Source organism: Suncus etruscus, chromosome X, assembly GCF_024139225.1.
Source record: "Suncus etruscus isolate mSunEtr1 chromosome X, mSunEtr1.pri.cur, whole genome shotgun sequence".
NCBI classification, from domain to species: Eukaryota; Metazoa; Chordata; class Mammalia; order Eulipotyphla; family Soricidae; genus Suncus; species Suncus etruscus.
This window is the reverse complement of record NC_064868.1, coordinates 66,343,153-66,371,141: the sequence shown is the minus strand read 5'-3', so window position 1 is coordinate 66,371,141 and position 27,989 is coordinate 66,343,153. Positions and strand designations below refer to the sequence as shown.

Genomic DNA, 27,989 nt, shown 5'->3' with positions numbered 1-27,989 from the left:
TAGTAATATGTTATGGGAATATTATACCTTGATATTCCTGCTATCATAATTATACATTAATATCCATTTCTATTTAAAACTTAAAATGCACCTGATATTTAATTATTATAACTTCTGAATAAACATAATGCCTTTTATAAATATATACTTACAATCATTAGATGAATATGATCTATTAATTGGAAAATGTATAAAATCTCCTTCATTAATTAGTCTCAGGTCTTGTTCTCTCTGTAGTTCCCTGATTATTCCATCAAGAATGCTCTCATCTTGGTCATTAGTTTGCTGCCCAATTACCTGTTCTACCACTTCTCCGTCACCTTAACAAGATTGAAGAAATAAAGCCACAAAATTGCTTACATTTTAATATATCCTAAGTAGAGTAAAACAAGCTTTTTAAGTAAATAAAATACAGAAAAATTAATCATATACATTAATTAACAAAATATTTTGGAGTAAAAATAGATTTTATTTGGAAATTTTAAGTAAGAGGAGGGAGAGGATAAAAGAAAGAGAGGAAAGCACTCAAAAGCTTCTCCAAAGGTGGAGCAAGCCCTGCTATACAACCCAGCATGAAAGCAGGAAAGTACACATCTTAAAAGGGGAGATGTGGATGGCATGTACGTGAGAGCCTGGGTCCAAGAACGACATGTGCCTAAACAATACTTTTAAAGAACTTTTAATATTTTTGACATCTATGCTTGTGCACTTTATTAAAGCAATGGCTCCAAACTAGTCATTATTATATAGATAAAAGAGTTTTAAAGATTAAATTTGAAATAAATTTCCCCCCACCATGAAATATTCCAAACTGAATGTAGAGAGTAGTGATATATGTAATGTTTAAACAAATTCAACCATTGATACCTAGAATATTTTACATCTTTCTTTCACGACAACTTTCTTTCCTAAATAAATCAAAATTGTTTCTTAAATATTGCCTTCTGCAAAATATCATGCAATCATACCAATAAAAATGGCCCATATTTAAAGGCTGGGAAACAACCAGTACTAGTGCAAATATATTGAAAATGGAAATCTCATTCACTGCAGTTCCAAGTGGAACTGTCCTCTGGTTAAGCCTCTATGAAAAAGTCATGCCAAATTTTCAAAATATTAAAAACACAAATATAATTTGACTCAGCACTTTTACTCTTTGGCATCTACTGCAAGATCACAAAGGCATTACATAATTTGAAAATATATATGTACCCCTTTGTTCATTGCAGACTGTTGCCAAGATCTTTAAATAACCCAAATGACCAAAACAGACAAATGAATAAAAACCTGTGGCATATATACACAATATGATACTGTTATATAAAAAGATGTAACCCTGTCATTTGCAACAATTTAAATGAAACTACACAAAATCATGTAAAATAAAATAAGTCAGAGGGAGTACAAATGCCAGATTATCCTATGCATATGTACTATCTAAATGATGAAGAAAGTGAATGAATAATGATAAAGAAAACAAACACCTAGACTCTGACAACAGAACTGAGGTTTTCAGGAGGGTTAATAGAAGAGAAATAAAACAATATTGTAGGACTTTAGGCATTTTGGTGGTGGCATAGGTATAGTAATTTGCCAAGCCAGGAGAATAATTATTAATACAATGAATAAACCATATTTATTAAGAATAAAAATAGAATGTAATTTGATAGCATCTCTGGTAATAGTGATAAAATATTCTTATGATACATTGAAATTCAATGATTATTTCTGAAGAAAAATCTATTTCTGCTTTTCACAACTCAATTTTTATCTTCACATCTAGTCAGATTAAATGAAATCTGATAGAGTAACCAAGCAATCAGGTTTTTCTTACAAGAAATAAAATGCAATAACATTTTCAGATATTTTTATTTTAGCACTCATACGCTAACCCAGTATAACAAGTGTCACCTCATTAGAGCAACTATTTCTATCTGTTACATTATTTCTTTGCTCTACAAATCTTTGAGAATGCAAAAACACCTCATGTTTTAGTCAATTCAAATAATTCAGTTAATTCCTAGTCAAAAACTAAAATTTAATTTGAAAATCATTAACTTACTAACTCATATCTAGAAGAAAACTTATCAGTAATAAACTCAGCTATGCAAAAAACGGGGGGGGGGGTGGAACAGTGGCGCAATGGTAGAGCATTTGCCTTGCAAGCGGCTGACCCAGGATGGACCTTGGTTCAATCCCTGGTGTCCCATATGGTCCCCCAAGCCAGGAGCGATTTCTTAGTGCACAGCTAGGAGTAAACCCTGAGTGTCACCGGGTATGGCTCAAGAACATAAATAAATAAATAAATAAATAAATAAATAAATAAATAAATAAATAAATAAATAAATAAAATAAACTCAGCTATGAAGGCATTCTGTGGTAGTAAAGATTGAGGGTAAGGAGGCAATGCATATAAGGGAAATTATGCCACAATTAGAGTTGATATGATAAAAAATAACTTACTCCAAAGTTTTACTATTCTTTAGCACATTCATCACTATATTGAGAAACTATAGTAAGACTGGATATTATTTAGGCAAAGGTAGTATGGGAGTAGGGTGGGAGGGAAACTGATGAACTGACAGTGGGAAATGTGAATTGATAAATTTGAAGAATTGATGAATGAATGAAAGAAACTGGTGAGTTGATGATTTGGGATGATGATTTGGTATGACTGAATATTATTTAAACACCGCTAATATTCAATAGTTCTTTGCACTTCAAACATTAGAAGAGTCACTTTTCTTTTTTTTTTTAAATACGGAACGCTTCATGAATTTGCGTGTCATCCTTGCGCAGGGGCAATGCTAATCTTCTCTGTATCGTTCCAATTTTAGTATACGTGCTGCCAAAGCGAGCACAGAAGAGTCACTTTTCAATTTGTGTTTTCGGAAATGTCCAATTCTTAGGTTCACTAAGCTATTGCCCTTCAATACTATGCTGGAATGGTAGTTCAAAAGGCTGGATTTGTATAGTTTCTATCCAGTAATCCCTGTTACCTCTATCCTGGGAGCATCACTGGGTGTGGCAAAAAGTGATACCAATATCATGATCAAAAGAATTGAAACCTTTATAAAAACTTAACACATTATAGTTGGTATATTTAACTGGTGGTGGTAAAAGTGCAGTAATAGTACATCAAAATCATAAACAATACCAGTTTTATAATCATGTTAGCTAAATTACAAAAAGTAATGCAATAAAGAGTAGGATGACTGTATTTTAAGTGTTTCTAAGAGATGAGGTCAAACATGCCTTGCTTAAAAATATGTTTTTGTTCTATTAATGTCTCTAAGTGAGATAAAAAATGTGAAGAATTCCTGTAATTTTGCTTAAAATTTCTATACAACTAAAAACTCCTAAAAATTTACCTGAAATAGAGCCTAGTACAGAGCTTAATAAAGAGATATATATCATTGTATTACATTTTGCAAAATATTTTAAATTTAATTTTTGAGATAACATACCATTAGCCACATAGCCCAGCTGTGGTATAAGTTGTTCGTCTTTACAATTTTCCCGTCCAGGTACTAGTCTTTGGAATTTTGTGGGATGAGGATTTCCATCCACATCCACTAAGAACGGGGGAGGCATAAGGTGAGGAGCTTGTTGAGTCTGTTCATCCAAAACATAGTTGTTGGCATCACGAATAAGAGGTCGATAATCCGTGTGGAAGAACATCTGATCTGGAATCTTTATGACAAAATTTAGTACTTAATGAACTGGATATATAAGCACTTAATATAAATTCTAGAATACGTACATTTTAAATAAATATTTTTTGACAATTTTAAGTTACTTTATTTAACACCATGGTTACAAACTGTTCGTGATTAAGATTAAGTAATACTATGTTCACCACCCTTCACCAGTGCACATTTTCTGCTACCAATGTTCCCGATTTCCCTCACATCCTCCCCCACCTGTATCTGGGGCAACATTTTACTATTCTCTTTCTTTTTCGAGACTATGATTTGCACTGTAGTTAATGAAGGAGTAACATACATATCACTTTATCCCCTTTGAGCACCCAGTTCTGGTCCAGAGTGATAAATTCCAACTATCATGTTAGACCCTTCTCTAACCTAAAAACACTCACTGCTTTTTGTAGAAAGCTTTCTACCATGAACTGGTCCTCTTGGCCCTCATCTTGATTATCTCTGGATATTATTATCGTATCGTTCTTTATTATTCTTATATCCCAAAATGAGTAAGATTATTCTATATCTATTCCACTCATTGACTCATTTCATGCAGCATAACACTCTCCATATCCACCCATGTATAAACAAATTTTATGACTTCATTTTTGCCTTACAGCTGCATAGTATTTTATTGTGTAGATATACCACTGTTTCTGTGGCACTTGGCTTGTTTCCAGATTCTGGCTATTGTAAATAGTGCTGCAATGAACATAGGAAAGAAGACGGCTTTTCTGCATGGTGAAAACTAGAAGTATTGCTGGATCATATGAAAGCTCTATTTCTAGCTTTTTTTTTTAAAGAAATATCCATAATAGTTTTCCAAAAAGGTTGGACCAGTATACATTATCACCAGCAGTGAGAGTCCCTTTCTCCCCCCATGCATGCCAGCACTGTTGTCCTTGTTCTTTGTGCCAGTTTCTATGGTGTATGATGATATCTAATTGTTGTTTTGATTTGAACCTCTCTTATGATTAGTGATGTGGAGCATTTTTCCATGTGCTTTTGGCCACCTATATTTCTTCTTTAAAGAAGTGTCTTTTCAGTTCTCCCCATTTTTGTATGGGGTTATATTAAGTTATATCAGTGCCTTGTGTTTTAAATAATAATAACATTAGTGCCTTAGGTAATATTATTATCTAACCCCTTATCTGATGGGTGTTGGGTGCATAGTTTTTCCCATTTTGTAGGCAGTCTTTGTATTCTAGTCACTTTCCTTTGAAGTGCAAAGCTTCTCAATGTGATATAGTCCTATTTGTTTACCTTTCTTTCCACTTGATTGGCTAGCAGTGTCACATTATTGAAGATGCCTTTATTAATGTCATGAAGTGTTCTGCCTATATTTTCCTCTGTGTACGTTAGGATTTCAGCTCTGATATCAAGGTCTTTAACATATCTTGATTTTGTCTTTGTGCATGACATTAAACAAAGGTTTAAGTTGACTGTTTCTGCATGTAATTTATCAGTTATGCTAGCACCACTTGTAGAAGAGGCTATCCTTGCTCCTCGTTGTATATTCTACCCCTTTATCAAAGATTAATTGATCATATGTGGACTTTTGCAAATGTTTTGTAGCCTGTCACTATAAGCTTTATTGTAGCCTTTAGGATTTTCTATATACAGTATCATGTCAACTGCACACAGCAAGAGATTGATTTCTTCCTTCCCTATGTAGATGCCCCTGAAAGCCCCTTTTATTATTTTGTTTTGTTTTTGCCTAATTGCTATGGCAAAGAATTCCTGTAATATATTACATACAAATGGCAGGAGGGGGCAACTTTGTCTTCTGATAGATCTTAAAAGGATTTTAGTTTATCTCCATTGACTGTAATGACTACAAATGGTTTGTAGTAAATGGCTTCGACAATATTGAGGAAAATTCCTTCAATTCCCTTCTTTTTGAGCTTTTTTTTTTATCATGAATGGTTAGAACTCGCAACTGCTTTCTCTGCATTTATTGATATGATAATGTAATTTTTATTTTTCCTTTTACTTATTTGGTATATTATATTGATTTGCATATGTTAAAACATCCCTGCATCTGGAATGAATCCTACTTGGTCATGGTCTATAATTTTCTTGATGAGTTGCTACATTCTATTTGCTAGTATTTTTTGAGGATCTTTGCATTAATTTTCATCAAAGATTTTGCCCTGTAATTCTCTTTTTTGTGGTGTCTCTGTCTGCTTTTGGTATCAGGGTGAAGTTAGTTTCATATCAACTATTTTGGAGTGTTCAAGTTTCTTTAATTTCCTGGAAGAGCCTGAAATATTAGCAGTGGTTCCTCTTTAAAGGTTTGAAAGAATTCACTTGTGAATCCATCTGGGCATGGACTATTGTTTCTGGAAAGCCTTTTGATTAACATTTCAATTTCCTCCATAGTGGTAGGTTTATTCAGGTATGCAACATTATCTTGGCTCAACCTTTCGAGGTTATAGGAGTCCAATACATTATCCATTTCTTCTAAATTCTCTTGTTTTATGAAATAGTTTATCACAGTAATCTAATTAACCTTTGAATTTCTGTAGTATCTGTAGTGACATCCCCCTTTTTATTTCTGATTCTATTTATTAAGTTTCTCTCTCTCCCTTTTTCATTAGTCTTGCTAAAGGTTTATCAATCTTGTTATTTTTTTCTTTTTATTGGGGGGGGGGTCACACCTGGCAGTGCTCAGGGGTTACTCCTGGCTCCAAGCTCAGAAATTGCCCCTGGCAGGCACAGAGGACCATATGGGATGCCGGGATTCGAACCACCATCCTTCTGCATGAAAGGCAAATGCCTTACCTTCATGAAATCTCTCCAGCCCCTTGTTTATTTTTTTCAAAGAATTAACTTTTGCTTTCATTTTGTATTGTTGCTTGGGTGTCCAGTTCATTATTTTCTGCTGCAAGTTTCCTCCTGTCTACTTTTGGCTCATTTTATTGATCCTTTTCTAATTTTTTAAGCTGTGCCATTAAGTTACTTAGGTAGGCCTTTTTTCACTTCCTGATAAATGCCTGCAAAACTATAAATTTTCCTCTCAGTAACACTATTTTTCTGCCCCATAAATTCTGATAGTTCACATCCTTATCCTCATTAGTTTAAATTAATATTTTGATTTTCTCTTTGTTATAGTCTCTGACCCACTGGTTGCTCAGCAGTGAGCTGTCTAATTACCAGGTGTTATAATTATTGTTCCATGTCTATTTGAAATGCACTTCTATTTTAGTTCATCCTGGGTTGTAGAAGAAATCTGAAACAATTTCTATCCTCTTGAGTTTATGGAGGTATGTTTTTTAGCACAACATTTGGTCTATCTTGGAGAATATCCCTTTTGCATTGGAAAGAATGTATATTCAATCCTGTGGGGGTGTATTAAGCCATTCTCTCCCATTTCTTCCTTTAATTCAGTATATTCTTGTTAAGTTTTAACCTTGTTGATCTATCATGAGGTGACAGGCAGTGTTGAAGTCTCCACTATTTTTGCTTTGTTCTTTTCTTTTCTTTTTGTTTTTTTTTGGGGGGGTTGTTTTGTTTTTTTCTCTTTTTCTCTTTTATGTCATTAGAAATAGTCGGGAGGAGGGTGCTGAATCCTGGACACCACTTTGGTCTGTGATTTAGCCTTCTGGAGTCTGCAAAATGACTCCCCACAGTTCAATATAGGGAAATGCATTTTAGTGGGAACTAATCAGAAACCTAGTATGGTAGCAAACACAGTTACACAATGAAAGAAGGAAGAGGCCAAGAGGCGGCTGAGAGTAAACAAGTGGGAAAGAGTACTGGTCTCTTCCCAGCCTGAGAGTCCATGCTCTCATTTTTATTTTGAATATATATGGTACGCCCCCGCGCGGTTTTTGAAATGGAGACCAATGGGAAAAAATTACCAGTGAATGTCCCAACATACACCAGTGCTGCATCGGCCCGCCCTCCTCCCCATGTGCCCCCCCCCTTAGTGTAGGGAGAGAAAGGGGGAAAGCCTGAGGATCGCTATAGAGTCTACCTGGGCCAGCAACCAGGGAAGGCCTGGAGTCCAGGGGAAAAATAGGGGAACGGCTGGGGGCCTGCCCAAGCACCCAGCATCCCCCACGCTTGGACGTAGGCCTCCAGCATACCTGGGAAGAGCTGGCTTCCAGGATCAAGGAACCGGAAGCTACATATCTGCCTGGTCTCCTCCCTCTATTTTTGCTTTGCTCTTGATGTCTTCAGTCAAATCTATTAGTGGTTGTTTTAAGCATTTTGCTGGCCCCTAACAGGATGCATTTATGTTTAGGATTGTTATTTCTTCCTGGTGTAAAATATCTCTTGATTATTAAGAAATGACCCTCTCTGTCTCTTATAATATTTTAATACTAAAGTCTGTATTGTCTGATATTAGTATGGCCACCCAGCCTTTTTCAGGGAGTTGTTTGCTTGAAAGATGTCCTCCAACCTTTGAATAAGTCTGTTTGCTCTGACTGAATTCAAATGTGTTTCTTGCAGGCAGAAAAATGTTGGATTTAATTTTCTGATACACTTTGACACTCTGTGTCCCTTAACTGATACATTTAGCCTATTGACGTTGAAAGACATTATTGTTTTGGGATTTGTACCATCTTTTTGCAGAAGTTTGGTATGCTTGTGGTTGGTTTATCCTGACTCAAAGTAGACTTTTCAGTTCTTTTAAGATTGGCTTTGAGATTGTAAAGATCCTAAGATTTAACATATATGAAGATGTATATACTTCCTTCAAACCTAAGTGAAGGTCTGGCTGGAGAAATATTCGTGGTGAGGTATTCATTTCATTGAGGTTTTTCACTATGTCCCACCACTACTTCAGGCTGAAGGATTGCTTTTGATAGATCTGCTATAAATCTTATGATGCTCCTTTAAATATAATATTGCTTTTTGATCTTGCTGTTTTTATTATTATATTATTATTGTTTATTCATGGATTTCAATATTATGACTAGGATGTGTCTTGGTATGCTTTTATTTGGGTCTCTTTTAACTGGTATTCTTTGGCTATTCTAGATGTTACTGCATGCATTCTTCTCAGCAATCAATGTGACTTTACTCTTCATAGGGGTTTTCTTCCTCTTTCGCTGGGACCTCAGTGATTCTTATGTTTTTCCTGTTGAATTTATCCCAAAGGTCTATTGTTGTCTGTTTGCTTATTTTGAGGATTTTTCCATCTTGTTTGTTTATTTTAAGAATATTTTCCAGCTTCTTCTGTTCTATGGATGTATTATGCAGCTCATCTTCCTACCCAATAATTCTGTCCTCTTTGCTCATGAGGTCTTTTAATGTGTTTTTCATTTCACCTACAAAATTTTTTATTTCTGTCATATCTGTTTGAAATTTTCTCATTTCTATTCTCATATTCTCTTGATCTTATTGGGTGTGTATTCCATGGTTTCTCTAAGTTCCTTGAATATCCTTCACATTTCCTCTCTAAAATCCTTATTATAGAGATTATCTAGGTGGCTGATGTTAGTTGGATTCTCAGAACTATTATCTGATTCACTAGGTGTGGTAGAAATCTGCATTATTTATTGAGTCCTTTGCAGTGTGGTAGAGTATTGGGGCTCCTGGGATAAAAGATATGTGAGACCATGAAGTCAGCCAGTGTAGCTGTTAGTCTCTCAATGACTAGCTTGATTTCACAATGGCCCTTTTGATTCCAACAGGTCCCCACCATCAACATAAGACAAACACTCTACCTGCTGTGCTATGGCTCCAGCCCAAGCAATAGGTTTTTCTAATGAATTTTTATATCTATATTATATAACATTTAATAATAATTTGCAATCACAAAGTCTGGCAGAGAAATTTACCAAGAAAGATAATAGTTGTTTAAAGTCTTTTGATATAACAATCCTTTATAACTGATTTAACAAAGTTTATGAATGACGCAAATAAAAATTAGAATCTCCAACAAAAATAAATATACTGGGGCCAGAGCGATAGCACAGCAGTAGGGTGTTTGCATTATACACAGCAGATCCAGGATGGACCTGGTTTGATTCCAGGCATCCTATATAGTCCCCCTAGCCAGGAGCGATTTCTGCGTCACTGGATGTGGCCCAAAAACCAAAAAATAAAAAATATATATATACTAACCTTTTCATAGTACTTACTACATCCAAAACCAAAAAGTAGCAAATGTCCATGAGAATCTGTGCAAGCAAAATGATTCCCATCTGGTGAAAATTTACAATCAAACACTGCACCATGGCCTTGGCCTTCAATCTGAAATTTAGAGGGGTTATATTAAGTTATTTTATAGGCAATTTTCAAATAATAAGCAGAAAATAACTTCTACTTATTAATATTGTGAATTCTTTTTGGGGAGCAGAGGTTTGGGCCACAACTAGTAATGCTCAGAGATTACTCCTGGCTCTTCACTCATAAATTATTCCTGGAGGGTTTAGGGTACCATACAGGATACTGGGGATCCAGAGTTCTCTCTGGCTTCTGTAGGCAGAGGCCTTCTAAAACAGTAAAGAAATTACAGAGAATCAAATTACAATGTATAATATCAAACACTGTTACCATTTTCATACCTTAAGCAATAATAAAAGCTGGGAGGCAGAGTGATAGCACAGCAGTAGGGCATTTGCCTTGCATGCGGCCGACCTGGGATGGACCCAGGTTCAATCCCCAGCATCCCATATGGTCCCCTGAGCCTGCCAAAAGTGATTTCGAGTGCAGAGCCAGGAGTAATCCTTTAGCACCACCGGGTATGGCTCAAAATCAAATCAAAACAAAACAAACAAAAAAGAAATACTAAAAGCTGAGGATAAAAAGACCTAGAAACAATAAAATTAATATAAATGTCTCAGTAAAGTAATGATACCCTCAAATATTGAATTGCAATGAAATTAAGCTATGGGATAATAATTTTTGAATTACAGCATATAATTGATATTACTAACAAAACTCAAAAGAACACAATACTCTTCTGGATCTATATAAAATCTATGAAAGGGAGTTTAAGAGCTAATCATTTAGAAAAGTTTAGTCATGAATAGTCTTAAGAGAAAGACACTAAACATTGACAATATTAGTTTCCAGTTATTGTTGAAGTGGGAGAAGAGAGATTTCCAGATTTTCCAATATTTACATTAAATCAATCTTACGAGTATTCATACTTCTAATTCCACATTTGCTAAGCATTTCCTGATTAAAAACTATGTCATATGAGTATTCCAGGGGCAGATAAAATAAACTCACTGTTATGATTTATTAATTAGCACTGTAGTTCATGCGAATTGTTTTGTAGATTTTGATTTAGGTTAACTCCAAAAATGTACTGATTTTTAGTTTTTAGACTATGGAGGTAAGTACCAGAATTAGGAAGATGCTAAAAACAATATAATAAAGTTAACTTTAAAAGCATTATTATCAGGGCTGGAGTGATAGCACAGTGGGGAGCGTGTTTTCCTGGCATGCTGCTGATACGGGTTCACTCCCCATCATTTCATATGGTCCCCCAAGCCTGCCAAGAGTGATTTCTGAGCACAGAGCTGGATATGGGCCCAAACCCAAAAAATATACAATTCTCAATCGTCTCTATACTCAGGTCTGTCTGTTGTCACTCTCTTAAGTTGTTTATGGATTTAAACAGACAATAGGAATCCTTTGTCACTAAGTAGTACTTTATCAAGTTGGCATATAAGAAAAGTCACCTATATTAAGCAAATTAAACACATATATTCCTTACCATGTTAAAATAATTTCTAATCTTGGTCCCCTGGTCAAGATCCCAAATAAAAATGTTCCCATCATGACCTGCTGAAAGTATGATCCGTTGATCAAATGGATGTGCTTCCAACACAAATACTTCATCATCATGTCCCTGTAATAAAATCAGTATTAAAAACAAAATTCAACACCAGGTATCTGGTTTACAAAGAAACAAAGAGGAAGTGAGAGAGGGACAGGAGGGGAAAAGGAGAGAGAGAGAGAGAGAGAGAGAGAGAGAGAGAGAGAGAGAGAAAATGCCACAGAGGCAGACAAGGGGAGGGCAGGTGCAAGGGTATGAGGAAAACTGGGGACACTGGTGGAAGAAAATGTACAATGGTGAGGGATATTGTGCAATGTATGAATAAAATTCAATCATAAACAACTTTGTAACTGTGTATATCATCGTGATTCAATAAAATAATTTATTTATAAAAATTGGCAGGCTTACTTGTTTAAACAAATCTTGAAAGCCTACTTTCAATTTCATTTCAGTAAATCCATACATACAAATTTCTACAATTTACAACATTTACACAGCAAATTCACTAAATTTTAAATTTTGATTTCCCAAATACTCAATAGATGGAAGACCTGTGATGGTGTTTCAAGATCTCCCAAATCAGTTAGAGTTCATTAACCAGGCCCCTGAAATAGAATTAATATTTCTAGGACTCTTTTTCAAAAGGCCATGAAAACCTGACAAGTAGAAATTATCATTAACACCTAAACTTCCATGATTGCAAAAGACAAATTATCAATGCTCTACATGTATAATTTTTTATTGTTTTTGTTTTTGAAGTGATCAAGGGATATTCCTGGCTCTATGCTCAGAAGTGGTCCCTGGAGCTGCTCAGGGAACTAGGTGTGGTCCTAGAGATGGAACTAGAGTAATTTATGTGCAAGACAAGCACCTTACCACTGTACTATCTATTATCCCATCTTCATCCATAATTCTTTATCACTGGTATTCAATTTATATTTTGGAAAATCCCATGATATATTTCAAAGAACAAAGCAATTGTTATTTTATATATTTTTATTTGGAGGTTTCATTTAATATCTATCAGAAAAATAGATTTGCTGCTACAATAAGTTTGAAAACTAATGTTTTACATTTGTGTTTTCCTTTCAATAAATTCATAAACACCAATATATAGAGAGTATTGGGATGATGGATTTGCAAACTGTAATCGACTGGCCAAATTTGCATCCTAGACATTTGCTTTGTTTTATTTGGAGTACTCAAAAGTTACTCCCTGGTCTTATTCCGAGGGATCACACTGGAAGGGCTCAGGAGAGCATATGTAGTGCCATAGATCAAACATGGGCTGGCTGTATGCGAACCAAATGTTTTAACCCTTGTACTATATCTCTGGTCCCTCCTAGATATTTTATATGTATAATTTGTCAATTAAAATGTATCTATTCACATTTTAAATGCTTCAGAAAACACGTTTTCAACATAAGCCCACTGCAAAACTTAAAATACTTATTATCTGTCCTCTAAAAGAAAAGAGTTGCTGACATCTGATTAGATCATTGTTGATTTTCCTTAATTTCTCCTAAAAGAATACATTAACTAGAGACTTTCAATTAGGAGCACACCAGCATTATCACACATCAGAAATTTCTAGAACTGAACAGATATTGCAAATCTTGAAAGCACATTTATTTTGGTTTTTGGACTATACCCAGTGATGCTCAGGGGTTATTCCTGGCTATGTCTCAGATATCGCTCCTGGCTAGGGAGACCATATGGGACACTGGGGATTGAACACAGGTCGCATGCAAGGCAAATGCCCTACCTCTGGCTCCTTGAAAGCACATTTTATTCTCTGTCATGGTAGGGAAAAATATAGCAATACAGTATCATACTGTGTTCTATTATGCACAAAAATAGTTCATTAAAACAACTAGAGAGACAAAAAAAAAAGGGGGGGGGCGGGCGGTGGCGCGGTAAGGTGCCTGCCTTGCCTGCGCTAGCCTTGGACGGACCGCGGTTCGATCCCCCGGTGTCCCATATGGTCCCCCAAGCCAGGAGCAACTTCTGAGCACATAGCCAGGAATAACCCCTGAGCGTTACCGGGTGTGGCCCAAAAAAAAAAAAAAAAAAAAAAAACAACTAGAGAAGCCAGAGTAATAGAACAATAGGCAGGATTCTTGTCTTGCAATATGGCTAACCCAGTTTTGATCCCAACACCACATATGATCACCTGAGCACTGCCAGGTGTGATCCCTTCGCACAGAGTCAGGAGTAAGTCCTCAGCACTTCTAGGTGTGTCCTCCAAACCAATAATAAACATAGTTTTACTTACATTAAGTAAATAAAGGAACAAATAGTACTAAAATATACCAAAATTCTTTTCTCAGAGAAAAAGTTTCCATGATAGGAAAATATTTTGTGGTTATCAATTTGACATGATAAATACTTTGACAGATTACTAACTCCTAGTACACAGTAAAATTACTCTATTAAATCTAATGTAATGATACAATAACTTAAGGCTAAGTGGATAATTTTTAATAGGGTATTTTACTTTTTGGCTCTACGCTTAAGGATTATCATTGAATCACCTGGGGGGGAAACCCAGTCAAACTTAGTAAAGTTTTAAGATTTATAACATGCTTACTTATATCACAACACAAATTGAAATCACCACCCTACCACAGAGTTCTAAAGATATACAGTCAATATTTTCTCCATTCCAATCTAATTTTTCTATTCTGTCACCTTAATTATGAGGTATGAGATAATAGTAATTATATATTTATCTTTGACCTAAGTCATGACACAGGGCTCCTAAAATGACAGTAAATCTCTGACTGATAAAGCTACAAGAATTTCCCCCTTTGGAGATTCACTTATTCATTCATTCATTTGTTCCTCTTTTCTCATGGTTTTTGAAGTAAATTTCTTTAAATAAAATGTTTTTACTTCATTAATACAAAAACAGAAGAGACATGAACAATATATATTTTGTTCTAATGTTTGACCTCAGTTCTTGACACAAAGTTTCTGATCCTCTTGTAATTTCTCCAGTAACAGTTGTGTCTTTTCTACTGATACAACTCTGAATAAACCCTTGAAAAAGGGATAAAGCCATGATTAGAAACTAGGGAGGTTCAATGGCCCAACCCACTTTCTCTTAGAAGCATAAAAGTAGAAAGTAGAGTTAATGACTAACTATGCCTGTAAGACGAAGTTTCCATAAAAATCTCCAAGTACAGAGTTTAGAGAAATTACAATTTGGTAAATTAACATTAAGTTTTTGGAACAGAAGCGCAGACACAGAAAACACAGAAGCTTTGTATCTGTTCCCATGTACTGTACCCTATTCATCAGTTCCTTCTGAATCTTCACATCATATCCTTGAATGGTCTGTTTCAGGTCCATTTCCTCAGCCTTGCTGGGTGCACTGTTTCTGTTCTTTGTACTCTAGCTAAAAATTGTCTTCAGGGGCGGGAGCAATAATACAGCATGTACAACATTTGCTTTGATTGTGACAAATCCAGATTCAACCTCAGAATTACCCCATATGGTGAAGAAGCACCTCTAGGGGTAATCCTTAAACACAGAACTAGGAGTAAACCCTGAGTACAGCTGGATATGCCCCCCAAAATGACTTTCTCTCAACTCTCTTCTATTTCATTATCTTTACATCAATTTTACCCTTTAGTGGAAAGTTCTTCCAACTTCTTCAGTATATAATTTACCAAATATTTATTGAACCACCTTCCACACTGATTGAACATAAATAGGTATATGTTAACAATAAAATACACATTTTTAGTAAAGTCTATAGGGTTTTACAAGTGGAACTATACTAATTTGTATTATGCCAATAAATAAGACAGTAAAATGGCAAGACTTAAAAAACTCAATATATAAAATCTGTTCTATTTCTATATGCAAACAAATTATCATTTGTTAATTTTCTTAACAGAAAATTAAGAAAATAATCTCATTTACATGTGGATCAAAATATCTGGGAATAAGCTATAAGCTTAACAAAGGAGATGAAAGACCTGTACATAAAACTATATGACACTGTTGGGCCCAGAAATGTGCATGGTGGTAGAACAACTAACTTTCATGCAGATAGAAAGCCACATGTTTTATACTTTGCAGCACACAAAATGTTAAGTGCATTCCCAGATGCATAGCCTTTGTGATCCTCATTGTCACAAGAAGTGTGTTCTCTCAAGCACACAGCAACCAAAAAATGCAAACACCACAACTTTTCAGGACCCAGACAATGGAACAATAATAATAAAGGGAGGGAAGGAAGGAAGAAAAACACAAGCTAGAAGACACGATTAAAATAAATAGAAGGCACAAAATAAGACATTATGTGCTCATGAAAGCATTAGCAGTCCAAAATGGCCACCTTGTCCAAAGTAATATATAAATTCAATACAATTCCTATCAAAATTAGATTAGCATTTTTCAACAAAATGAGAAAAATCCTAATGTTTACAAAGAACTTCACCTTTATTTTTGCTCGTTGAACCCTATCTGGGCACCTTCCTACACCAAGTGCAATCCGAAACAAACATAGGTATATGATCTCTAGGGGTATTGAGACTAAAGAGTATATAAGCACTATAACCACATTTGTGATCTCCTGCCAAACACCTCAACCAAGTAGGTTTAAGAAACGACAAACAAGGGGCTGGAGAGAGCATGGAGGCTGGGCATTTGCCTCTCATGCAGAAGGTTGGTGGTTCGAATCTCGGCATCCATAAGGTACTCCGAGCCTGCCAGGAGCGATTTCTGAGCATAGAGCCAGGAGTAATCCCTGAGCGCTACCAGATGTGACCCAAAAACCACACAAAAAATGATAAACAAGTATATGATTCTTGGCAAGTGCTGCAATCAAGTAAGCAAACCCTGGCAAGCACAATAAAACATAAAAGAAATGTAAAAAATGCAAACAAGCTTGCAAATTAGGCATTCACTGAGGAGGGCCACAACAAAGTGTATGACCCTCTGTGATCACAGTTAATATCACTGAGTTATGTCTTAGGCACTGCCTCTATAATCCTAATATCACAGGTGTGCAAGCAACTCAACCATTGGTGCTTGTAGTGAAATCACCATGAGAACCACAATCAATGTAGGATCTGTAACCCTGAAATCACAAAAAATGTACGCAGGCAAAAAATTGACTTTAGTAAAGTACAAGAAAAGCATAATCATGAGAAGTGGTTTCTAGTCTGATCCCTATTACTTACTAACTATTGCATTACCACACATTACCAGACAGTATTCAATTGGCCCTTCCCTTAAGATATTCACAATTCAAAAATTAAGAGAAGAAATAGAGCTTTTAATTGGAATTTAAATTGAAGTCACCTCATATAATAATAAAATCACAACATCAACTGTCACACATAATTTTTAATACTCTCAATTTTCATATCACAAATATTGCAGTTTTACAAAAATACTTCATTTTTTTAAATGAAAAGGCAATTTTTCTTTTACTTTTCTTACTGTTCTTGCATAGATTAAATTCTTTGTAAAAAAATATGGATCTATTCCTAAAATAATAAAAACAAAAATTGCCAACTCATACTAAAAGCAATGTAACTTAAATATCCATGACTAAAGCAATATTAGATGAATACACACAAGAACATAAAAAAGCTTTTTTTTTGGTTTCTTTTTTTGGACCACACCCGGTGATGCTCAGTGGTTACTCCTGGCTATGTGCTCAGAAATCACTCTTGGCTTGGGGGACCATATGGGACTCCGGGGGATCGAACCATGGTCCATCCTAGGTCAGCTGCATGCAAGACAAATGCCCTACAGCTGCACCACTGCTCTGGCCCCATGAAACATGAAAAAACTTTTGAAGCAACTTTTTACAGATCTACCATATATATATGCCTTACCAATGCTGAAGATATGCCAACAAAGGTACACTGGAAAATTCTCCAAGGAACAGTAAAATCATATAAAAGGAAAACTAGATGTCAATTTTATCTATCCTAGAATAATGTCTTTTTTGACTATTTTAATTTTCTAAAAATATACTTACAGATAAAGTATGAATAAGTTGCCCTGTGAGAGAATTCCACACTTTCAAAAGGAAATTGTTCGCTGCAGTAATAACTGTGGTATCACAACGATCCCAGGCCACCATAGTCACCTTAAGTTTAGTAGTTTTGTCTTCACCAGATGGCAATTTATTTCTGAACAGAATGATTTGTAGTATTTATAAATGTAAATTTTAATACAGGTACATATAATATATAAAAATATGACAAAATCAGAGATATGTAACAAATTGGATGAAAGAAATGCAAACTATACTTTAACTGCTTACAAGAGATCAAATTCTTTAATGAGTCAGAAATGTTCCAGCAGCAAAACTGGTAATTTACTTAGAGACTAAATATAGATGCAAACATTTTATCTTTTTAATAATTGCATATAATTCACTCTAACCAGTGCTAATATAAAAAGAAACTTCTTGTTTATCATTAAATATAAACTTTAAAAGGTTAAATTACATTCAAAAATACAAAAGTACATTATATGAAAACCACAGATATACCTAACATTCCATCTTACCCAGTCATTTTAGTAGCCATATCTAGCACTATACTTTTCCATTCTTGTTGCTGATATTGCCAAATTCTTGCTGTTCCATCTCTACTTCCACTAACAAATCTTAAACTGCAAAGAAATATACAGTTAAAATATCCATGTTACAGTTCCATGTTATCTATCTATGTTATACAGTTAAAGTACAAAAGTTAAAATATCCATGTTACATTTAATTAAATCACCTTTATTTATATTTACATATTATATGAGTAATACATTCATCCTTCTAAACTACAAGGGGGAAATAAAAAGGGAAAATAGTTTGTCAGTTCCCTCAAAATTATAAACATAGATACCACATGACTCTGTGATCCTATTCCCAGATATACATCCAAGAAACATGAAAGTTCACTCAAATACTTTAACATTAACACTAATGGCATTATTCATAAGCCAAATGTAGTAATGATTCAAATGTCCATTAACTGATAAATGAATAGACAAATGACATTTTCATGTAAACGAACATTATTCAAAAAGAAAGAAAGAATGCTGATATTTTAACATGGATGAATCTTGAAAGCATGCCAATAGAAAACATTAGCCACAAAAGACAACATTTTATATTATTAGCTTTATATTAAATTGATAAATCTATAAAAATAAAAAGTAAATTAATGGTTGTCCAGAGCATGGTAGAGATAGAAAATATTGGAGACTAAAAGATGATGCATATAGATTTATTTTCAGGTTGGAAAAAATTATGAAAATTGTTGATAAGGCTCAGAACTCTGAGTATAAAAGAGCTCTTAATTGTAATATATTCATGAACCTATCCATAATGCAGGTACTGTTCATACTTTAATATCTATTCATTCAAACTTTATTCAATACACTTATAAATGTTTCCTTCCCCAGGAATTTGAATCATAGTACATACTCTTATGACTGTCCACTACTTGGGTTTATTTTATAGATTTAGATATACATAGCAACCATTACTTTAAATAATTATTCAATTATATGGATGTATAAAAATGTACTAACACATTCATTACCATGAATGTTTTAACATACATCTTTATACAATCCTATACATGTTTTGATAAGTCAAGGGTAGGCAAATTTAAAAAATTTTGTATACACACTACTACCAAATTATTCCCCTTGGAAAAGTTTTCTTTTATAAACCAATTATAATCTCAGTAAAAGTTCTTGAAGAGTGACAATTTTCCCTAAATATTTGGTGATAATAGCTAAACTCAATCTTCATTATATATAATCATTCATTATATTGAAGAAAAACAAACATTTTAAATTTCACTTCTCTAATTTTAGTAAATTTGGACCTATTTTATTTGACTATTAAACAGATTAAGATAAAATAATGTCCACTTTTTTTGTTTTTGTTTTTATTTTTTTTGTTTTTGGGTCATACCCGGTGGCATTCAGGGGTTACTCCTGGCTCTGTGCTCACAAATCGCTCCTGGCAGGCACGGAGGACCATATGGGAAGCTGGGATTCGAACCACAGTCGGTCCTGGATTGGCAGCTTGCAAGGCAAACACCCTACCACTGTGCTATCTCTCTGGCCCCCAATAATGTTCATTTTTAAAGGCAAATGATAAGAAACTATAATTAATATATAATTCTAGCATAAAAGTATCATGGTTGTACAAAACATCAAGTGTTGAGTGCAAAAAACTCAGCCATAAAACTTATTTGGGAGGCTGGCATGATAACACAACAGACAGGACATTTGTCTTGTAGTAGCTGATCCCTGTTTGATCCCAGCACTCCATATGGTCTCCTGAGTCTGCCAGGAGTGATTTCTGAGTGCAGAGACAGGAATAACCCTGAGTACTGCTAGGTGTGGTCCAAAAAAACGTATTTGGAGATCAAGAACGTAGCTCAGTGGCAGAATGTTTAACATGCATATAGATAGATAGGTAGGTAGGTAGGTAGGTAGGTAGGTAGGTAGGTAGGTAGGTAGGTAGGTAGGTAGCTCAGTGGCAGAATGTTTAACATGCATATAGATAGATAGATAGATAGATAGATAGATAGATAGATAGATAGATAGATAGATAGATAGGTAGGTAGGTAGGTAGGTAGGTAGATGATAGATAGATAGATAGATAGATAGATAGATAGATAGATAGATAGATAGATAGAGATATATAGATATAGATATGGCACTGAATTTGATCGTAGAACCAAACACAAAGAACCCTTATATGAAGGTCTTATGTCCCTGAAAATACAAGGGAGGCATTGTAAAAATTACTAAGAGGAAAAAAAGACCTTAAGAAAAGGGGAACCTGCCTGAAGCCAGCAGTTAGAAATTTCCCGATAACACAAGGAATCTAAAGTACCATTTCTATTTGGTCAAGAGTTCACTCAGAAAGCAAATTAGTGACCCTAATTTTACTTTTCCTATAATTAAATCCCAAATACGTACTAACTTACATATATGCTAACTGTATGAAATATTCATGATGCTGCATATTAACATGAAATCCCTATACAGCTGAACAATCTTAGCACCACTAGAATAATTCTATTTTTATCAACATTTTATGTATAGACTTCTACCTTAGTTAATCTATTTATAAATATCCTTCCTCCCAAAACTGGTGGACATGTCTTTCTTAAGAGGGTCTGCACACTCATTTCTTGAGTGCAAACTTTCACTTAATAAACTTTACCAATTATTTGAGTGACAGTCTAGGAGGTAGGGAGACTGTCTTGCATGTGGTCAATCTAAGTTTGATCCCTGGTATCCCATATTTTGACCAAAGCTCAGGCAAGAATGATACCTGTGTGCAGACCCAGAAGAAACCCTAAGCACAGCTAGATGCCCCACCCCCAAAATAACAAGAAACATGAAATAAAATAACAGCTCAGAAACTTTACAGACTCAAAACCAGCCATAAAAGATGAACTGAAATGTCTAATTTAAGATAGCCCAAAAGATACACCAAACTCCTACAAAAAGATGACACTAAACCCCATGATAATAATATCTCTCAACATCAATAAACTGAATGCTATACTTAAGAGACAGAGTGGCAAAATGGATCAAGAAGCTGAATCCAAAGTTTTGCTACCCACAAGAAACACATTTGAATAATCAGAACAAACATAGACTCAAAGTCAAAGGTTGGAGGACAATCACTAAAGCAAACAACTTCCTTAATAAGTATGGAATGGTGGCCAGAGCAGTAGCACAAGGGGTAGGGTGTTTGCCTTCCAAGCAATAACCTAGGACAGACCGAAGTTCGATCCCCTGGCATCCTATTTGGTCCCCTAAGCCAAGAGCAATTTCTGAGTGCATATCCAGAATAACCTCTGGGTCACTCACCGGGTGTGGCCCAAAATGCAGCAAAATAAAAATAAATAAATAAGGATGGAATGGCTATACTAATATTACATAATGCAGCTTTAACCTTAAAAAGTTATAAGGGACAGTGGTGAACATTTCTTAATATTTCAGAGATAAGTATAACAGTGAGAAATCACTCTACCAAAAAGCTTCTAGAAACAATAGACTCATATAGCAAGGTGGCAGGCTACAAAATTAATACACAAAAATCAATGGTCTTTCTATACACCAATAGTAATAAGGAAGAAATGGACATTAAGAAAACAACCCCATTCACAATAGTGCCACAAACTCAAATATCTTGAAATCAACTTGACTAAAAATGTGAAGGACCTATCCAAAGAAAACTATAAAACTCTGCTCCAAGAAATAAGAGAGGACACGCGAAAATGGAAACAAATGGGCCCGGAGAGATAGCACAGTGGCGTTTGCCTTGCAAGCAGCCGATACAGGACCAAAGGTGGTTGGTTCGAATCCCAGTGTCCCATATGGTCCCCCGTGCCTGCCAGGAGCTATTTCTGAGCAGACAGCCAGGAGTGACCCCTGAGTACCGCCGGGTGTGGCCCAAAAACCAAAAAAAAAAAAAAAAAAGAAAAGAAAATGGAAACACATACCCTGCTCATGGATTGGCAGGATTAACATCATCAAAATGGCAATACTCCCCAAGGCATTATACAGATTTAATGTGCTCCCTCTAAAGATACCCATGACATTATTCAAAGAAGTGGATCAGGCACTTTTAAAATTCGTTTGGAACAATATACACCCTAAAATAGCTAAACAATCATTGGGAAAAGAATATAAGAGGAATTACTTTCCCCAACTTTAAACTTTACTACAAAGCAATAGTTATCAAAACAGCATGGTATTGGAATAAAGACAGGACCTCAGATCAGTGGAATAGGCTTGAATACTCAGAAAATGTTCCCCAGACATACAATCACCTAATTTTTGATAAAGGAGCAGGAAATCCTAAATGGAGCAAAGAAAGCCTCTTCAACAAGTGGTGTTGGAACAACTGGCTAGCCACTTGCAAAAAATTGAACTTAGACCCCCCCAGCTAACATCATGTACGAAGGTTAAATCCAAATGGATTAAAGACCTCGATATCAGACCCGAAACCATAAGATATGTAACAACACATAGGCAAAACACTCCAGGACTTTGAGACTACAGGAGGAAACTGCACTCTCCAAGCAAGTGAAAGCAGAGATTAACAGATGGGAATATATTAAGCTGAGAAGCTTCTGCACCTCAAAGGAAATAGTGCCCAGGATACAAGAGCCACCCACTGAGTGGGAGAAACTATTCACCCAATACCCATCAGATAAGGGGCTAATCTCCAAAATATACAAGGCACTGACAGAACTTTACAAGAAAAGAACATCTAATCCCATCAAAAAATGGGGAGATTAAATGGACAGATACTTTGACAAAGAAGAAATACAAATGGCCAAAAGACACATGAGAAAATGCTCCACACCACTAATCATCAGGGAGATGCAAATCAAAACAACTATGAGGTACCACCTCACATCCCAGACATTGGCACACATCACAAAGAATGAGAATAAACAGTGTTGGTGGGATGTGGAGAGAAAGGAACACTTATCCACTGCTGGTGGGAATGCCGTCTAGTTCAACCTTTATGAAAAGCGATATGGAGATTCCTCCAAAAACTGGAAATCGAGCTCGCATACGACCCAGCTATACCACTCCTAGGAATATACCCTAGGAACACAAAAATACAATACAAAAACCCCTTCCTTACACCTATATTCATTGCAGCACTATTTACCATAGCAAGACTCTGGAAACAACCAAGATGCCCTTCAACAGACGAATAGCTAAAGAAACTATGGTACATATACACAATGGAATATTATGCAGCTGTCAGGAGAGATGAAGTCATGAAATTTTCCTATACATGGATATACATGGAATCTATTATGCTGAGTGAAATAAGTCAGAGAGAGAGAGAAATGCAGAATGGTCTCACTCATCTATGAGTTTTAAGAAAAATGAAAGACGGGCCGGGCGGTGGCGCTAAAGGTAAGGTGCCTGCCTTGCCTGCACTAGCCTTGGACGGACCGTGGTTCGATCCCCCGGCGTCCCATATGGTCCCCCAAGCCAGGAGCGACTTCTGAGCGCATAGCCAGGAGTAACCCCTGAGCATTACCGGGTGTGGCCCAAAAACCAAAAAAAAAGAAAAATGAAAGACATTCTTGCAATAATATGAACATTAAGTAGAAATAAAAAAGGATCAAACTTAAGCATCAAATCCAAAGCAAATGACAATAGAATCGATACCCAATTTACAACATACTAGATACAGAGCAGACCACCTATACTAGCAGCCTGGGGGTAAAAGAGGGGGATATAGGATGTATGCTGGGAACAGGGTTGGAGGGAGGACAATATTCGTGGTGGGAATACCCCTGATTCAATAGCACTATGTACCTAAAATATTACTGTGAAAGATTTGTAATCCACTTTGATCAAAATAAAAAAGTAATAAATAAAAAGAAATGAAGTCCAGGAAGGTATGGAGAAGACGATTAGAAGCAAAACCTCCTAGAACACTGAAAATAGAAAAAAAGTTGAAAAAAGTATTGCAAGTAAAAAATAAAACTTCACAAAATTTTGTAGTTTGTTTTTATCCAATCAAGTATCAATGGGAAGTTGGGCTAATTCCATATTTTGGCTACTATGAATAATGCTAATTTGAACACAGAAATGTATTTTTAAATTACTGTTTTCAGATAATAGTTTTAGGGATCTCCACGTCACTTTCTTTAGAGGATGTATACAAATATACAGTCCAACTAATACTGGACCAGAGTGTCTTTTCTCTACATCCTTGCCAATATTTTCTGTTCTCAGTCTCTTTGTATAGACCATTTTTCGTAGTCTAAGGTGATATTTCATTGTCAATTTTTTCATATTACCAATAATAAATGTGTTGAACATTTTATTCTGAAAAAGAAATTCAAAGGATAATCAGAGACTACTTTGAGAAACTCTATGTCACAAAACAATGAACTTGGAAGAAATGAATAAATTCTTGTACTCTTTTTTTTTTGGGCCACACCCAGCGGTGCTCAGGGGTTACTCCTGGCTGTCTGCTCAGAAATAGCTCCTGGCAGGCACGGGGGACCATATGGGACACCGGGATTCGAACCAACCACCTTTGGTCCTTAGATCAGCTGCTTGCAAGGCAAACGTCGCTGTGCTATCTCTCCGGGCCCAATTCTTGTACTCTTATAACCTTCCAAGGTTGATCCAACGTGATATCCAAACTGACGTAACACTTTTTTTTTAATTTTTTTGTTTTGTTTTGTTTTGTTTTTCGTTCACACCTGTCACCCTCAGGGGTTATTCCCGACTATGTGCTCAGAAATCGCTTCTGGCTTGGGGGACCACATGGGACACCAGGGTATCGAACTGCAGTCCGTCCTAGATTAGCATGTGCAAGGCAAATGCACTACCATTTGCACCACTGCTCTGGCCCCAACGTAACACTATTAAGGACATTAAAACGGTAATCAAAAGTCTTACTAAAATAATATCCTGAGCCCAGATAGATTCCCTAATGAATTGTTTCAAACCTTTCAAGAGAATCTACTTATAATATTTTTAGGATCTTCCAAGAACATGAAAAACAGAAAAAATCCCGTTATTTTTATGAAGCTAACATTAGTCTGGTACCAAAAGCAGGTACCACAAAAAAAATCCTACAGATCAATATCGCTGATGAACTCAGATATAAAGATATTCAACAAAATCCAAGAAAGTAAGAACCAACGCCTGATCAAGAAGTCATATAACATGACCAAGCAGGGTTCATTCCAATGTTTAAGTATAGTTTACCATATACAAGTCAATAAACAACAAAAGGAAAAATAAAAGCCATATAACCACATCAATACATGCAAAGAAAGCATCTGATAAACAGCACCCATTCATGATTAAAGACTTTCAAAAAATGGCAATGGAAGTACCAAACCCGTGGTCTAGAAAAAACAGATATATATAACAAAGTAGCAAGCTAAAATTAATAAAGAAAAGTCAATGGCCTACTTATACACATATAAAATAGAGAAAATAGAGACATTAAAAATAAATCTCATTCATAATAATAGCAACACAAAAATTTAAATACCTTGAAGTCAACTTATCTAAAAAGCTGAAGGACCCATACAAAAAATTATAAAACACTGCTTCAGGAAACAAAAGAGAACACAAAAAATGGAGATATAAACCCTTTTATGGATTGGGAGGATTAACATCATTAAAATTGCAACATTCCCCACTGTACAGATTTAACACAATCTCTCTAAGGATACCCATGACATTCTTCAAAGAAGTGGATCAAACACTCCTAAAATTCATTTGGAAAAATAAATGTGCATGAATATCTGAAAAAAACCTTAGGAAAAAGAAGATGGGAGGCATCACTTCCCTCATCTTTATATTGTACTACATAGCAATAGTCAGTAAAATCACATGGTATTGGAACAAAGACAGATTCTGAGATAAATGGAATAAACTTGTGTATTCAGAGAATAATCCCCAGACATACAATCAATTAATCTTTGATAAAGGGGCAAGAAATGCAAAATGGAGCAAAGAAAGCCACTTCAATAGTGGGATTGGGAAAACTGGTCAGCCACATGCATAAATGCAAACTCAGACATCCATTGAACACCCTGCACAAAGGTCAGAGTATAAACAAGAAAAAGTAGGCAAAACAATCCATGACATTGAGACTAAAGGCATCGTCAAGGAGGAAACACCACTGTCCAAAAAAGTGGAGGCAGAGATAAATAAATGGGACTACATTAAATTTAGAAGCTTCTGCACTTCAAAGCAAACAGTGAGAATACAAAGGCCACCCACGAATGGGAGAATCTATTCGACAGTACCCATCAGATAAGGGACTAATATATATGATATCCAAGGTATTGACAGAAATGAACAAGTAAAAGCATATGTCCACATCAAAAATGGGGAAAATACTGCATATATGTTTCCTCAAAAAAGAAATATAGATGGCCAAAAGGCTCATGAAAAAATGTTCCACATCACTAATCATCAGGGAGATGCAAATCAAAACAACAATGAGATATCATCTCATGCCACAGAGATTGGCACACATCACAAAGAAAATGATTAACCAATATTGGTGTTGATGGGGAATAAAGAAACTCATTTGCTGCTGGTGGATATGCTGTATAGTCCAGTACATTCTTTCTAAAAAACAATATGGATATCCCTGAGAAAACTGGAAAATGTGCTTGTATATGATCCAGCTATATTACTACTAGGTTTATACTCTAGAATCACAAAACCCACACAATAAAAAAGCCCTCTGCTTTCCATGTTCATTGCAGCACTATTTACAATAGCCAGAATCTGGAAACAACCACGTGCCCAACAACAGATGAGTGGTTAAAGAAACTGTGTGTACATATACACAATGGAATACTACACAGCTGTTAATATAAATGAATTCATGAATTTAGCCTACACATGAATAGACATGGAGTCTATTATGTTGAATGAAATGAGTGAGAGGGAGAGAGACAAACACAGAATAGTGTCACACATCTGTGGAATTTAAGAAAAATAATAGACAATGTGGTAATAATATCCAGAGATAACAGAGATGAGAGCCAGAAGGATCAGTCCTTGATATGAAGCTTACCACAAAGAGTGGTAAGCAAGTTAGAGAAATAACTGCACTAACAACTACCATGACAATGATATTGAGAAGAGAAATAGAATGCCTGTCCCAAAGACAGGTAGAGAGTGGGAGAGGAGGGACATGGGGAACACTGGTGGTGGAAAAGTTACACTGGTGAAGGGTGGTATACATTTGATGACTGAAACCCAACTACAAACATTTTTGTGGCCTTGGTATCTAAATAAGCACAGTAAAAAACACTAAAAAATCACTGAGGGGAAGAACTGAGGAATTGTTTACTACTTGGATAGTAAAAAAAGTCACCAACAAGGAATTTTAGCCCTAAATAATCGATAGAAATATAGTAGAGGACGGGAGTGGAGCAATAGCACAGTGGTAAAGCATCTGTCTTGTGTGCAACTGACCTGAACCCGGGCATCCCATATGGTCCCCTGAGCCTGTCTGAGAAACTCCTGAGTGCCACTGGGTGTGGTCCACCTCACCCCACCCTCCCAGAAAAATATAATAGAGGTAATTGCCTCTACAAAAAACAGAAAAGGTTAGAGAAATAGTATAGGAGGTAGGGTTTTTGCCTTGAACTCAATGGATATACTCTGGGTTAATCCCTGGAACACCATATGGTCAACTAAGCACCACTTTTTTTTTTTTTCAAAAAACAAAAGGAAAAGAAAGGTAAAATATCTTTAAATCTTTTACAACAGGTACGTAACATGTAGTTACCTGTCTCCATTATTACAGAACTGAACAGCAACAACCTTGTCCTAAAACAAAAGGATCAAAGTTAGCTAATTTATAAAACAAATAAAGTGCTCATTCTATTAAATCCACATACAAAAGCAACATGATGTAAATGGTTCATACTAACATTTAAAATGCATTAATTTTCTTTTAAAAAATAAATGAAGGCTGAAACAAAAATTTATAAGCAAGGAGGAATACT

The 27,989-nt window shown here is 35.5% G+C and overlaps 1 protein-coding gene and 1 non-coding gene across 2 annotated transcripts in view; both read right to left on the bottom strand.

Moving 5' to 3' along the window:
- BRWD3 (bromodomain and WD repeat domain containing 3) overlaps positions 1 to 27,989 on the bottom strand; it is a 182,680-nt gene that overhangs the window by 68,771 nt on the left and 85,920 nt on the right. Inside the window, exons 12-18 of the mRNA XM_049766589.1 lie at positions 27,770 to 27,810; positions 17,986 to 18,090; positions 17,450 to 17,603; positions 11,383 to 11,517; positions 9,780 to 9,908; positions 3,468 to 3,693; positions 153 to 320 (exon numbers count right to left, since the gene is read on the bottom strand). Coding sequence (XP_049622546.1) covers positions 153 to 320; positions 3,468 to 3,693; positions 9,780 to 9,908; positions 11,383 to 11,517; positions 17,450 to 17,603; positions 17,986 to 18,090; positions 27,770 to 27,810 — 958 coding nt within the window. The remainder of the gene's footprint in view (positions 1 to 152; positions 321 to 3,467; positions 3,694 to 9,779; positions 9,909 to 11,382; positions 11,518 to 17,449; positions 17,604 to 17,985; positions 18,091 to 27,769; positions 27,811 to 27,989) is intronic.
- LOC126000187 (U6 spliceosomal RNA) lies at positions 2,755 to 2,861 on the bottom strand. The gene has a single exon (XR_007492548.1). It is a non-coding gene; the product is annotated as a U6 spliceosomal RNA (small nuclear RNA).